This window comes from Rhamphochromis longiceps, linkage group LG10, assembly GCF_057381845.1.
Source record: "Rhamphochromis longiceps isolate RC_006_pf linkage group LG10, R_longiceps_female_GT1.1, whole genome shotgun sequence".
NCBI classification, from domain to species: Eukaryota; Metazoa; Chordata; class Actinopteri; order Cichliformes; family Cichlidae; genus Rhamphochromis; species Rhamphochromis longiceps.
In genome coordinates this window covers 15,671,581-15,685,024 of record NC_140566.1, presented here as the reverse complement: position 1 = coordinate 15,685,024, position 13,444 = coordinate 15,671,581, and the positions used below count along the sequence as shown (strand labels likewise).

Sequence of the window (13,444 nt, the reverse complement as noted above, 5' to 3'; positions counted from 1 at the left end):
TTGTTTTCACATTTCCAGCAAAGACAATGTCATGGGCTGGACAAAAATGGTCAGGATTGCTAGTTTTACAAAAACAAATGCAGTTTATTATGTAAATTCCAACGCAGCCCTCGTCAAGATAACCTTCAGAGCAGTTTCATGTCACAAGATAGGTAAATTGTCCATATTTTTTTTAAGCCAATGAAGAAGAGAGTTGGTGTCAGGGTGTAAATGAGATGAGATTCAGGGGAGACACCCTCCTGACTGGAGTGTTGTTGTTTGAGAGTGGTGCAAACAGGTCTGCTGAAGGTGTCTCGATTTGATCTCTGACCTGTGAGATCTGCCGCAACAGAGCCTTTCCTTCCTCACGTGCCTGCAAGACGAGGCATGACCGATCAGTACCGACCACACAACAGCAACTAAAACAAGATGCTCAAATTGTACAGGAACACTTACGTCATTGTAGTCACAACAGCGCTGAGCGCAAAGGGATGCCTCATCATAGAGCTTGTTCTTGAAATAGTACTGGCCCAGGTACCGCAGGGCTGTGCTCACCTCAGCATGCTCCAGTTGTTCCTGACAAGACTTAGTTTGGTTAGAACTAGAGATGGCACGATACCACTTTATGTCCGATACCGATACAGATATCATAAATTTGGATATCTGCCGATACCGATATGAATCCGATAGTGTTTTTTTAATCAACAAAACTGTTTTTTAAAATATCTTGCTGCATTTTGCAAGTCTGCAAGTTCATACTCAAGTTTAAAACAACAACTACACTAAAGCTATTCTGTTATACCTGTATACAAAAAAAATATTTCATAGTTCAGCAATACTGATCAATCTAATAAACTTAGACCTACACCATCCTCCCTATTCTGGTATTTTAAAGAGTACTTAGCGTAAATATTAAGCAACCTAACTAATAGGGTTCCAACTCCCAGCAACAACAAAAATAAATAAATAAAAAATAGGGAACCACCCCTCACGCTCCACCTCATGATGCTTAATCGACGTAATCAACCTTAATTTGATGCAGTGTGAAAAAAAAATGCACAGAAATCAATTCTTTTTCAAGAAATATTAAATAGATTCAACATCTTTCTTCAACAAAATTGCAGACTGCACAGATGGTACCTTCCCAAAGTAAAAAGTACTATAGCTTACTAGGGTATATATATTAGACTTAATAGTCACTATATACAGTAATTGACTTCTATTCATTTTACATCAAATTAAAACTTTGGGTGTCAGATAATTATTTATTAAAAGCTTGACATTTTAAATGAGAATAAGAAAGAAAAGTATGTCTTTGTGCCCCCTTTTCCCAGTTAATGCCCTATCGGCCCCCCTGGCTAAACTTTGCTAGATCCGCCCCTGCACAGTTACCAGCCGTCAGCTACGTAGAAAAAGATCCTGGTGTAGAAATTAATATTAAATAAATTCTAACAACAGCTTATCAAGCTTAAACGTGCTGCTGTTGTTCAGCCGCTGGTTTCCTCTTTCTGGTGCAAAGTGGACCAAAAACAAACAAGAGAGACAGACTCGCGACAGAAAAGCCGATCAGCTGATCATTTAAGCAGTTTCACGATTGAAGTAGCAGCCGGAGAGCGAGAGGCAGTCGCTCGTTAAGCTTAACGCAGGAATGCTTTACAAACATTCAGAGATGGACTTACACACGTGCTTTACTTCTCTCGGGGATAACTTTGTCTGAGATGAAATGCCAGGTTGCTAGCGAAGCTCCAAATGCTATCCAGACCACCGACAGGTCCCGCATGCCACAGCCGCTCTATCACGTGACGCATACTGCTCCGACGTGCTAACGTTCTGAGGTGAGTTACGGTGTGTTGCAAGTTTTGTGAGGTGCTTTCGTGATATTTAATGGATCGGATTACATTTTTTATTTTTCTCCGATATCCGATCCAGTAATTTAGGTCAGTATCGGACCGATACGTAATATCGGATCGGTCCATCTCTAGTTAGAACTATATTCCTTTATATTAATGCAACACATGACCTGGAGCACAAGTGGGAAAAACAGAGCCAGAGGGCTGGAACCTCCAGCCACCGATGTCATCCTCTTAATTGTTCCCATTTGGCTAATTAACACACGAGTAAAACAGCAGAAAATGAACTGATGCAATGATGCATTTCTGTATTTCATTGGTATTTAAGTCTGTTTTTGCTTGCAGAGATAACTCAATCTGCTGGCTTTGGCCCTGGGGGGGCAACAGCTAATTTTGGAGGCCTTCTAATAATTTAACCAATACTTGGGTCAAGATTTTCATTGCTCTGGACATTATTTATTAATACACACAAAGTATTAAAAGCTAAATTGTTGCAGAACAATAGCTAAGTTATGTTAGTCATGTGACACGTTCCTCTACACAGGCTTCACTTGCATGCAACTGAAGCCTGTCCAAATGTTCAAAACACTGTCAACAGTTTCTCTATATTAAAGAATCTGTTTATAGAGATCACCTAGATAACAGCATAATTGGATTTCCTTCATATTTATGATCATGTATTGTAAGGGTAATGCTGGATTTTGATGACGGCTGAACAGTTGTCTGGAGTCAATATTTACAACATAAAACATTGTGTTAAATCAGTTGCCTGCGCAACAGTGATAATCAGACAGACACTGTGTGGATGTAGGCTAAAGTTGATATAGCATTTAAAGGGATTATTTTATTTAATGAACCTTTTCACTGTAAACCAGACAGTTTAAAAAAGTGAAATGCCTTTTTCAAGATCTGGCCTTTGTTTACCGTCTAAAACTCTGTCTGGTCCCCAGGAAAAGAAACATGCTGGCCCATTTTTGTTTGTAGTAGATAAAATGAAACCCATTAATGATTGCCGATTCCAAATCCACACGCATTAATAGACTGGATCTAAAGCCCCTTCAGTTTGGGAAGAAACATGAAAGGATGCTGCATTCAGTGACGCTGGGAGACAAAACCTGGATTACAGTTTACCAAGTCATCTTTGCTTGCCAGTCAGGCTCTATCACATGAAACAAATTAATAATAATGCATAATAACTAATACATAATAATAGCAAGCTGAAGCATCGTGATCTCACTTGAAAGAGCAAATCATCGCAATCCTAGACCCTGAGAATATGAGTGTCAGAGCTTAATTTAAAGTGCTTACCCCACAAGAGAAAATGTCTTGAATGTAAAGCATGTAACACTGGGCAGCATCGTCAGACTCATTCAGCTGTTCGTGGAGCCTGACAAAAATAACAAACAACCAGAAAAATAAATATATAAAAAAGGAAAATAAATATCGAGCAGCAGATCAGAGCCTCGTTTCTTCAGAGCACTGTTGTTCAGCTCAATATAGTGATAAACACTTACTTTGCCAGTTTGAGCAGAGCCATTTTCTCTACATCTCCGACAGAATATGCTCTCCAGTAACACTTCACAAAAATAAATCCATGACACAAGTTAGAATCAAGAAAAAAGCTTTGGAACTGACTACAGAAACTACTGTTAATTACTGGCAATGGGTAGATGTGTACCTTCTTGGCTTCGGCTTGCTGTGACAGTTTTTCGTAGCTTTCACCCAGTGCGACCAACATGCGAGAGTCATTCGGCCTGAGAAAAAAAACCAACAAGTGTTTATATATATGTATAAGTTTTCTTCCAAAAACCGTCCATTCTTTATAACAGCAGCATGAAATATCATCTGCTTAGCTTAAGTCCAAACCTGAGCTGGTGAGCCTTTCGATAATAGTACAAACAGTAAAAGGGCATCTTGAGGATCTCGTATGTCTGACCAAGACCATACCAGGCACGGTAGTCTCGCTTATTCACTTCAATGGCATGTCTGAGGAAGAAAAAGGACACGAGACTAAAATCATAAATCCGTTTAAACCTCCAGACCTGTGTCACCTGATAATAAATACATCCTGATGATGCAGATGCTGAGCGCGACTATGAGATATCCAGACTGACCTGTAGGCTTGAATGGCAGCTGAAGTGTTTTTCATTTCCATGTACTCGTGTCCCATGAGTGTCCAGGCACCGAGACAGCGAGGGTTCAGTTTGAGGGCCCGCTGGAAGTAGAGAGCTGCTTTCTCATGCTGAGAGCGTAAGCTGTAATAGTTACCTGTGGATCAGACACACGACTTACTGCAGTACAGGAAACACTAGTTTTCTTTTACAACATATATTATGGATTACATGTACATAATGAACGATCCATTTGTTTTAAAACTAGCATAAGTAACGTCCTCTTGCAGCCGGTGACCTCTAATCTCATTAGTTCAATGCTTACCGATAACGCAGCACGTCTCCACTCTGTACTTGTCAATCTCCACCAGGTTGTGGGCCAAATAGCTCAACTCTGGCTTCATGCTCTGTGGAAACATGATTACAATCAGCAACACTACTAAATTTCAGTTATGATACTGACTTTCCTATTTTCTACAATTTTTTTTCCTTTGACCCCTCACTGAAAAAATACAGAAACTGGCCCCCATGTCTTTGTGCAAACCACATCAGTCATACTGATTATTGACTAATGTTCTTCAGATCTCACATTGCAATTGGCATACACTTACTTTGACATAAAGCAGATTTGAGAATGTGTCCATGTTGTCGATACGATACGGATCCTGCTCCCTCAGCTCATTGAACAGAGCCAAAGCTTGATCAATATCTGAAAGAAGGGGAGACAGCGTGCTGTAAGACTAGGCCCGCTTACATGCCATTCATCAGAAATTCAAAATTTCCACTGAAAAAGTAGAGAAAAAAACAAACCTCTGATATTGTGGTAGGCCACAGCAATCTGTGAGATGATGTAGGTACTTTTCGAAAAGCCAGCCTCTATTAGGTTCTGGTATTTTTGCAATGCTTCTTTGATCATCTGCATCTCTGTGTACATGTGGGCCATGAAGAAGTCTTTAATCCAGCAGTCTGGCAGAGACAGTGACTTCAGCTGAGGGGAAGCGGTAGAAGCAGACAGAGTCACTTCAAGGTGAAATATTTCTGAACATTTACTGAATATGTGGACCCTGTATTTTAAAATTATTTTTAAAAAAGGAGTGATTTTTTAATTGAAACTGTTGCTGTGGATTTGGTGAGTTAGCTTATGGAAATAAATGCTATCAGTTTCCACAGTTTCTGTGTGTCAGAACATAAGGCTTGTTACCATTTCAATATTGGTGACAAGGTTACTGAGCTCCAGCCATGCGCCCCAGTGCAGTGGAAGTGCATGTATTCCCTCAACAAACACGTCCACGGCCTCTTTCGGAAGATCCAGCTTTCTTAGAACCACCCCATACCTGTGTGTTCACACAGACACAAACATGATATCATCTGTAAGTAATCCACTGTATACGTCTGCATAATGGCAGTAATGTGTTTCACTATGGAGGAGCAATCTTACAGATAGAGGGTGAAGCCGTCCAACTCTCCTGCAGTATGCTTCTTACTGAGCTCGACCCTTAGCTCGCGCAAAGCTTCATTGCGCACCTGACCCTTCTCCAGAGGGCCTAAAACACAGAAAATATATAAATAAGCTATAAAGACTAATACAATTCCTCATTTTTATCTTTTATGGGTCTAAAAGAAGAATTCCTCACCCAGGCTGTCCACAGTCTCATCATCCTTCTTTTTCTCGCCCGACTGAAAAAAGAAAAAACAGAAGGACAATGACAAAATGTGTTACAAATGCAACGATCAAAGTAAAATCGGGCTTTCTATGAAATAAAAAGGAAGGATCAAAAGGACGTGGGCATGCTCGACATCTACAGAATCTTACCAGATAGCGAGAATACATATAGAGGAAATAAGCTTTCTGACTGCGACAGCCTTTCAGAAAGTAAGCAGCACGATCATATTCTTTCAGGTCAAAGTATGATTTGGCCAGTGTAAGTGCATCCAGGTCTTGTGCATCTTCCTGCATGATGACATATAAGAGCCATTTGAATAACATCATTAAGTTATTACAAGATCATCTTAATATCTACATTGCAAGAACTGTCAACAGGGGGCAATATACACATGTGAAAAATAATATTCTGCCACCTAGGGCTGGGCCATATTATACCGTTCACGGTAATACCGGTATAATGTTAGGCAACGATAGGAAAATGAAATATCGCGATAGAATGGGAGTAAAACGCGCATGCGCAGTGCCTTTGTTTTCATACGCACATGGCCGATTGTTGAGTGAAACAGATGAACCAGAATTGGTTTGTAAAAATGGTGCAACTTCCGTGATGTGGAACTGGTTTGGTGTTTGTCCGTCAGATACACAACAAAGCACATTTTTTTGCAGAACATGCAAGCGGCCGTTGTTATTGTCATATTTGTCGGATTAAGATGCTCTTAAATCTGGGAGTAATCTGGGTCCTAAACTCCGTATGCTTCAGGTCAAACAACACTGCAGCATCACTTAGAGTTAAAAACTGTCTAAATTCTTTCATCTTTAATAAAACGATCAGCATTGCTGCTTTACCAGGTGTAACTATAAAGTTTAACTTCCAGGCATCCATGAAAACAAAAGTTATTACATTTAACGGAGTTAGAAGTTAGCAGGAAGCTAGCGGAAGTTAGCTCGCTAGTTTCGCTAGTTACCTAAGCATGATATAGCATGTTCTGACTGAGAGATTTCTGAAAAAAATCAAACGTACAGCTCTGCTATCACTTCCAACATAAATGAAGACAGGAAACTAAACAGCAGTGACGTTTGTAGGGTTACTGAAGTTGGGCTAGCTGGTATATAATGATGTGCTACGTGATCGCTAGCGACACAGCTATGTTAGCATAACATAAACGGTGAAGCTGGAGGACGAACACTAACACTTTTCCACTTATAAAAGTTAACGTGAAGGTTCTTCATGGTTAGAGACAAATGCAATCGCATGGCAGGATACTGTAAACGGACCAAACTTCAGTCAGGAGAACAACTGAGATAATCCATCCACAATACGAGGTTAGTCATTAATATACTGGGGAATATACATGGGAATATAATATACATGGGAATAGAGCAGCTGCCAGAGAATTCAACATTAATGAATCAATGGTACAGAAGTGGAGGAAGCAAGAAGAATGAGTTTAATAAAGTTTGATTTATCTGACTGCTTTGTTTCGCTTAATGTGCCTTATAATCCCGTGCACCTTATGGTCCGAAAAATACGTACTGCACACTGCAGTTTAATGTTGCAAAGCACCTCTTTTTAACTTCAGTGGATATTATACATGGTTATGCTCAGGATATGTCAGCCCATTTCTACTGGAAATGCCTTTTGGTTAAACTTTCAGCAAGGAATTTGCATTTGCACTGTTACATTTTTATAAAGCTTTAATGTACATAAAAACCAGCTTCTTGTTTAAGTGAAAATAAATTGAAGGTTGTCTTTTTGCGCTAGTAATGTTGTGGAGTTGTATTTTGTCTCGCATCAATTATATCGTCGGTTATATCGTTATCGCAAATTTTCAAATATATATCGTGATAAATATTTTTGGCCATATCGCCCTGCTCTACTGCCACCTGCCAGAAAATCTGTCTGTCTTTATTGTCTTTTAATTCTTATCAAACTTTAGATAAATTCCAGATCATTATTTATTCATATTATAGTATAGTATGAAAATTATCACCACACCCATATCCACATATCCTAAACGATCAAAATTAAAGACAAACACATTTTGAAAAGATTGTGTGCGCAGACAAATCTTGATATAGCCAATTCCTGTTCTACACACCTGTTAACTAAACAGTAAAACATCAGAGTTCCCACAATGCCACTGAGTGACTTCTTCCTTTATCACAATAGACACTGGCACTGGGGTTTATGTGGAGATTCTACACCTTCAAGTGTATACACAAACACGCAAGTGTCATTGATGAAAATACAACAAATACAACACTTTAATTACTAATTGCTATTTCGATCCATTTTAGTAAATGTACTAACCTTTTAACACCCAGTTAAAATCTCGATTATACTCCAGTGGCATTAAAACTCACTGATGACCCAAGAGTTCAATTTTCTTGCACAACCAGGGTGTCGATTTTTCTATGAAAATAATACTCCAGGGAGGTTTGCACGACATCGGACCGGTTTGTGCAAAACCTTAAGCACTCTGGATCTGCAGTTCACTTGCACTAGTATTTCTGGAGGAGTCCAAACATAAAACTAGACCTGAGCCATAAAGCATTAAGGGTTGTCCTCCACAAGACGGGAGTCATGCCACAGGTAACATATCAGATTCCAATGTAATGTAGTAATAATGGAGCTATAAAACACGTGTTTACAAGTGACAATTTTGCACCGTTTCACAGACACGAATGAAGAACTGGAACAAACTGTACTGCATGTGAAAGAACGAAGAAATAAGAAAAAGAAACATCAGTAACAACTGAAACCCAGAAGGGTCCTCAGTCATGACAGTTTTACAAACCTCTGTTAAAGGGGATGTTGGTGGCAGTTCATCCTTTGGCAGAGGATCCAAAGCAAATGCCAATTCAGAAGCCCTAAAATGTAAAGGAACAACCGCAATTTTAATATTAACACCTAAGTGCAACATTTAGCATTAGATTTCTTCCTCATCTGACATCAGTTCGTTTATTTCCATTCATCTAAACTCCCCAGTTTTAATTTACTGATCAAAAACAACTGACTAGAGAGACGACCTGAACCAAGTTATACCTCAGGCACAGGCAACACTGACGTTACACATAGTGGACTTTGTCAACACAACTAGTAAATCTACATATACGGTCTGCTTATGTTTAAGGTGACACTGACAGCAAAGTTAACGGCAATAAACAGCTAGCTAATACAGAGACTGATTTTTTTTTATCAGTGCTAACGCAGCTAACACGTAACTAGACGTCAACGCTTACTGTAAAGAGCAAAAAGACAGCCAGCTAATGGCACATTATTCACTGGGAGTCTCACCACTTTGCGCTGTGTAAAAGTCCTCTTTCTTTGCAAAGCGATATCACCGATATTAGCTGTTTTTTGATTTGTAACAGATCCCCAAACTCACTACAGAGAGCCGCCATTTTCATATTTTACCAAGCAAGTACGCTATTGGTGGAAGTTTCAAAGAGGCTGTCCCTCTTCCTCTTCCGCTTTTCCTCCAAAATAAAACCCTCTCTGTCAATATTCCGTCTCAAAACTAGTAAAAAGGTAAAAATTGGTAAAAAGGAAAGTACACCCTCGTTCATTTCTAAGATTTTGCATAAAAGGACTGTAACAGTTACTATCGTAATGCAGTGTATCACCACATGGCGGCGCCTCCTGTCTCACGACTGGTGTCACCCCCTTTTTGTTCTTCTTCGCACTCCTCCTGTAATGGATGTTCCCGTGTGTACGCGGACTAGTGTGCTCTTTAGTAATGTGTGGTAGAGGTAGCACTTTTATTTTTGATATTGTAAATAAATGAGTACTTTTTGGAAAGTCAGAAGCTGTTGCTCATTCGCTATACACCTGCACACCTCCGCGGCTGGCTTCATCTCCACCGCACGTTACAGGACATAAAAAATGGATCTGTCCTGGATTTTAAAATGAGAAAAATTCAATTCAGTTTTATTTATATGGCTTCAAATCACAACAACATATAGTCTTTATAGTGCAAGGCAAAGAAGAATTGAAATTATAGAGAGAAACCCTTAACAAACACACTACCCCCAGTAAGCCAGCTCTTGGCGACAGTGGGAAGGAAAAACTTCCTTTTAACAGGAAAAAATCTCAGGGAGGGACAGCCATCTGTCTCCACCGGTGAGTTGAGGAAGGCAGGATAAAAGGCACTCTGTGGAAGAGAGTGAAAGATTAATGATAACAAAATAAAATGCTAAATGCAAAGCGGTATTTGAAAAACTAATTACACACCATGGTTTTATAGTTTGTAGTTCAACTTTTAGCAGCAATAGCAAATTAACTTGAAGAAATCTTTTTCGGTATGACTTAATCAGTCTCTCACGTTATTTTGAAGGAGTTTTAGCACACTCGTTCCACCACTGTTTGAGTTCATTGAGGTTTGCAGGCATTTGTTTTTGCACAAAGACCACCCTTACTGTCTCACCACAACATTTTCCTGCGCCATTGCAACACCTTGATTCTTATCATTTTCTGCCATTCAGTCAGATGACCTCACAGTTGACACTAGAATACTTTGGTATACAGAGGAGTTCATGGTTGACACAGTGACTACAAGGCACACAGGTCCTGTGGTTGCAAAACAATTCCAAATCATCACTCTTCCACCACCGTGGAGTTGTTATGAGATGTTTGTGCTGATATGCTGTGTTTGGTTTTCATCAGACTTGGCACTGTATTATGGTCAAGCATTTCAGAATGCATTTTGGCAAACCTAAGCTGTGCTTTCATGTTCTTTCGCAATCAAAACCATACTTGTTGTCTTTTTCTAATTGTACTGTCATGAACTTTAAAGCTAATGGCTTTAGCTGTAGCCTGCTGTAGAGTCTGAGGTGTAGCTCTTGTTTTTTTGTTTTTTAATTTTTACAATTTTTTTTTTTTACAATTTCTCTGACCATTTCATGGTCTGATCCCGAATTTGCTGGAACATTTAGTCCTGGGAACATTGCCATCTGTCTCGAATGTTTTCCACTTGTGAATAATCTTTTTCAATGTAGAATGATGGAGTTCAGATTGTTTGGAAATGGCCTTATGACCCTTCCCAAATTGATGGGCAGTAACAATTGCTTCGCTAAAATCACTGCGGAGATCTTCCCTCCTTGGCATTCTGTTAACACACACTGAATGCTCAGCAGCAAACTGCCAAGACTTGATTTTTATAAAGGTGCTCACACTTGCTGATGATTAATCAAGAGTTAATCAAGAGCTGATTAGAAGCACCTGGATGCTATTTAATCTCTTAATTTCTGTGGAAGATCATTTACTCTGTACCTAGACATACAATATTTCTGCATTTTGGCAACATTTTTGTCAAACAAATAAAGAAATGCTGTTACATGTCATGTTATGTAGTTCATTTCAGAATCAGAATCATATCAGAATCAGAATACTTTATTCATCCCGAGGGAAATTAGGGGTTACAGCAGGCAGCACGCTAATGGCGCATGCGCACTCACAAAGGAACCTTCTGACCAACTTTACACAAACATCACATTGGGCAGACATGTCAGAAGGTAGGCTGATAGGAAAAAAACAACGAAAATACACTACATGAGGTAAGAGGAGGAGAAAAAAAACTCCACTCAGACTGAGCTCCTAGTGGGAGAACAGTTTGATAAAAGAAAAAACACCTCAGCACAAAAGCACATGACTATCAATACACCATAGAAACACGAGACAAGCAACAGAGGCGGGTAAAGGGTAAGAGAGAGCCGGCGTAGACAGCGCATCCGGTCCTGCAGCATCTGTGCTGGTCCAGTTGACTGCTATCATCCCCGGTAGGGCACAAGCATCGAAGGCGTTGGAAAGGGAGGGGGATGAGTGAGTGCTTATCAGTGTAAGTGTGTGTGTGTGCGTGTCCATAGTTTAGCTGAGACAGTGTCCTTCGGCCTATCAGGCTAAGAGCAATCATTCAAAATAATATTACCGCTGTTATGTACAGTGTCATTAGAGGACCACGAATAAATTGTTGCCCTGGGGTCTTTCGGGAGGTAAGTAAAAATTTCAGGTTCTATTTCCTGCTTACGTAATTTTAAGACCTGCTAAGAACTGGAGGTTTACCAAAAATTGAAATCACATGGCCCTTCAACTTGTTTCACAATCCGTCTCAGTAATCATACACATATCACCACTCCTCACAACATCAGAGCATGGTCTGGTTGAAAACGTGGATGGTGTTCTGAGGTCTCTCCATTCCTGGACAGTTTGTGGGACTATTTTAATGTGTTGGAGGCACCGATAAGTAATATCAGAGGTTCTCAGCTGGATTCTTGTCTGATGAATATGAAGACTAGTCAGTGGCTTGAACACCTTCACTGTCCTGGAACTGCCTACATATTCTGGCCACATGAATCCTGGCATTGTCTTGTACCAGCAGGACCCCAGGGCTCACTGACAGTGGATATGAGGATTTAATCCCAGCACCTAGAAACTGTGAGGATATTGCTGGCTAACATGTTGCAGAGGTGGGACCAAGTCATTGTCTTGCAAGTCTCAAGTAAGTCTCAAGTCTTTATCCTCAAGTCTCAAGTCAAGTCTCAAGTAATGTCAGGCAAGTCAGAGTCGAGTCTCAAGTCACTGGTGTAAAAGTCCGAGTCAAGTCACAAGTCTGAAACTTTGAATTTCAAGTCCTTTCGAGTCTTTAAAAAAAAAAACGAAAAAATAATGTTGCAGTTATATGTTAGGTGTAAATAATAGACCATGTGTTCTTTTTTTAAATCTGTATTGATCTCATCACCTGATGAAACAAGTAACTTACAAAATATGCACAAACTAATTCTGAAATTGCACCTTGCACAGCTCAATTAAACTTTGCTGCAAGAATAGTCTTCCTCTAAATTACAAATTCACAGAATAAACATTCAGTGAAAAAATGCAAAAGCAGAACTTCCTGTTGAAACAAAAAGTGCTGAGATTTCCGTATGTACAAAACAATGAATGAATGATATATATATATATATATATATATATATATATATATATATATATCTCTCTATATATATATCTCTCTCTATATATAGATATATAGATAAAAACACCCAGCACGCCCCTGCGGGCGGTTTATCCTTCAAGCTCGGGTCCTCTACCAGAGGCCTGGGAGCTTGAGGGTCCTGCGCAGTATCTTAGCTGTTCCCAGGACTGCGCTCTTCTGGACAGAGATCTCCGATGTTGTTCCTGGGATCTGCTGGAGCCACTCGCCTAGCTTGGGAGTCACCGCACCTAGTGCTCCGATTACCACGGGGACCACCGTTACCTTCACCCTCCACATCCTCTCGAGCTCTTCTCTGAGCCCTTGGTATTTCTCCAGCTTCTCGTGTTCCTTTTTCGAATGTTGGAACACTGAGCTACTAGTTGTTTCGCCGTCATTGTGGATGTTGGGTATCGAAGAATCCATAGGTCCCTCATCCTATTCATGTAGCCCCTTCCGCCGGGGTTACTTGCATAGTAGCATTCCAACAATGCCCTGTTTTCGTCTCTTGCCCACCGATGCCTTCTTGTTCCAGTAGCCCACTTTTCGTCAGGGTGCCCTGGTTCCTCAACACCTGACGCGGACCTTGTTGATCCGGGCGACGTCCGAGCCGGCATGCCTTCATATTTATCTGTCTCGCTCATGTCTGCGGTAAGCTTGCTTAGCATAGGGGGTCTAGCCTTAGGACCCTTACTGGATACAGACGCCCCAGGCAGGAATCGAACTTGCGATCCTCTGTTCCAAAGGCGTGTAGTCTAACCACTACGCTATCCAGCTGGTATATATATATAGACAAAAAAATATATATATAGAGATATATATATAAACATATAGAGATATATATATAAACAATGAACAAGAATGTGCACT

General features: G+C 40.1%; 1 protein-coding gene across 1 annotated transcript; it reads right to left on the bottom strand.

The window, feature by feature from the left end:
* Positions 1 to 63: 63 nt before the first annotated feature.
* On the bottom strand, positions 64 to 9,060 carry cdc23 (CDC23 (cell division cycle 23, yeast, homolog)). Its single transcript, XM_085420451.1, has 16 exons — positions 8,905 to 9,060; positions 8,405 to 8,477; positions 5,754 to 5,891; positions 5,575 to 5,617; positions 5,379 to 5,484; positions 5,142 to 5,274; positions 4,751 to 4,928; positions 4,552 to 4,649; positions 4,266 to 4,347; positions 3,944 to 4,097; positions 3,696 to 3,815; positions 3,508 to 3,583; positions 3,344 to 3,405; positions 3,138 to 3,216; positions 436 to 555; positions 64 to 352 (listed from the first exon to the last, which is right to left on the bottom strand). Exons 1-16 carry the CDS (start codon positions 9,015 to 9,017, stop codon positions 200 to 202), a joined length of 1,728 nt encoding a protein of 575 aa, XP_085276577.1. The 5' UTR covers positions 9,018 to 9,060; the 3' UTR covers positions 64 to 199.
* Between the last annotated feature and the right edge of the window lie 4,384 nt (positions 9,061 to 13,444).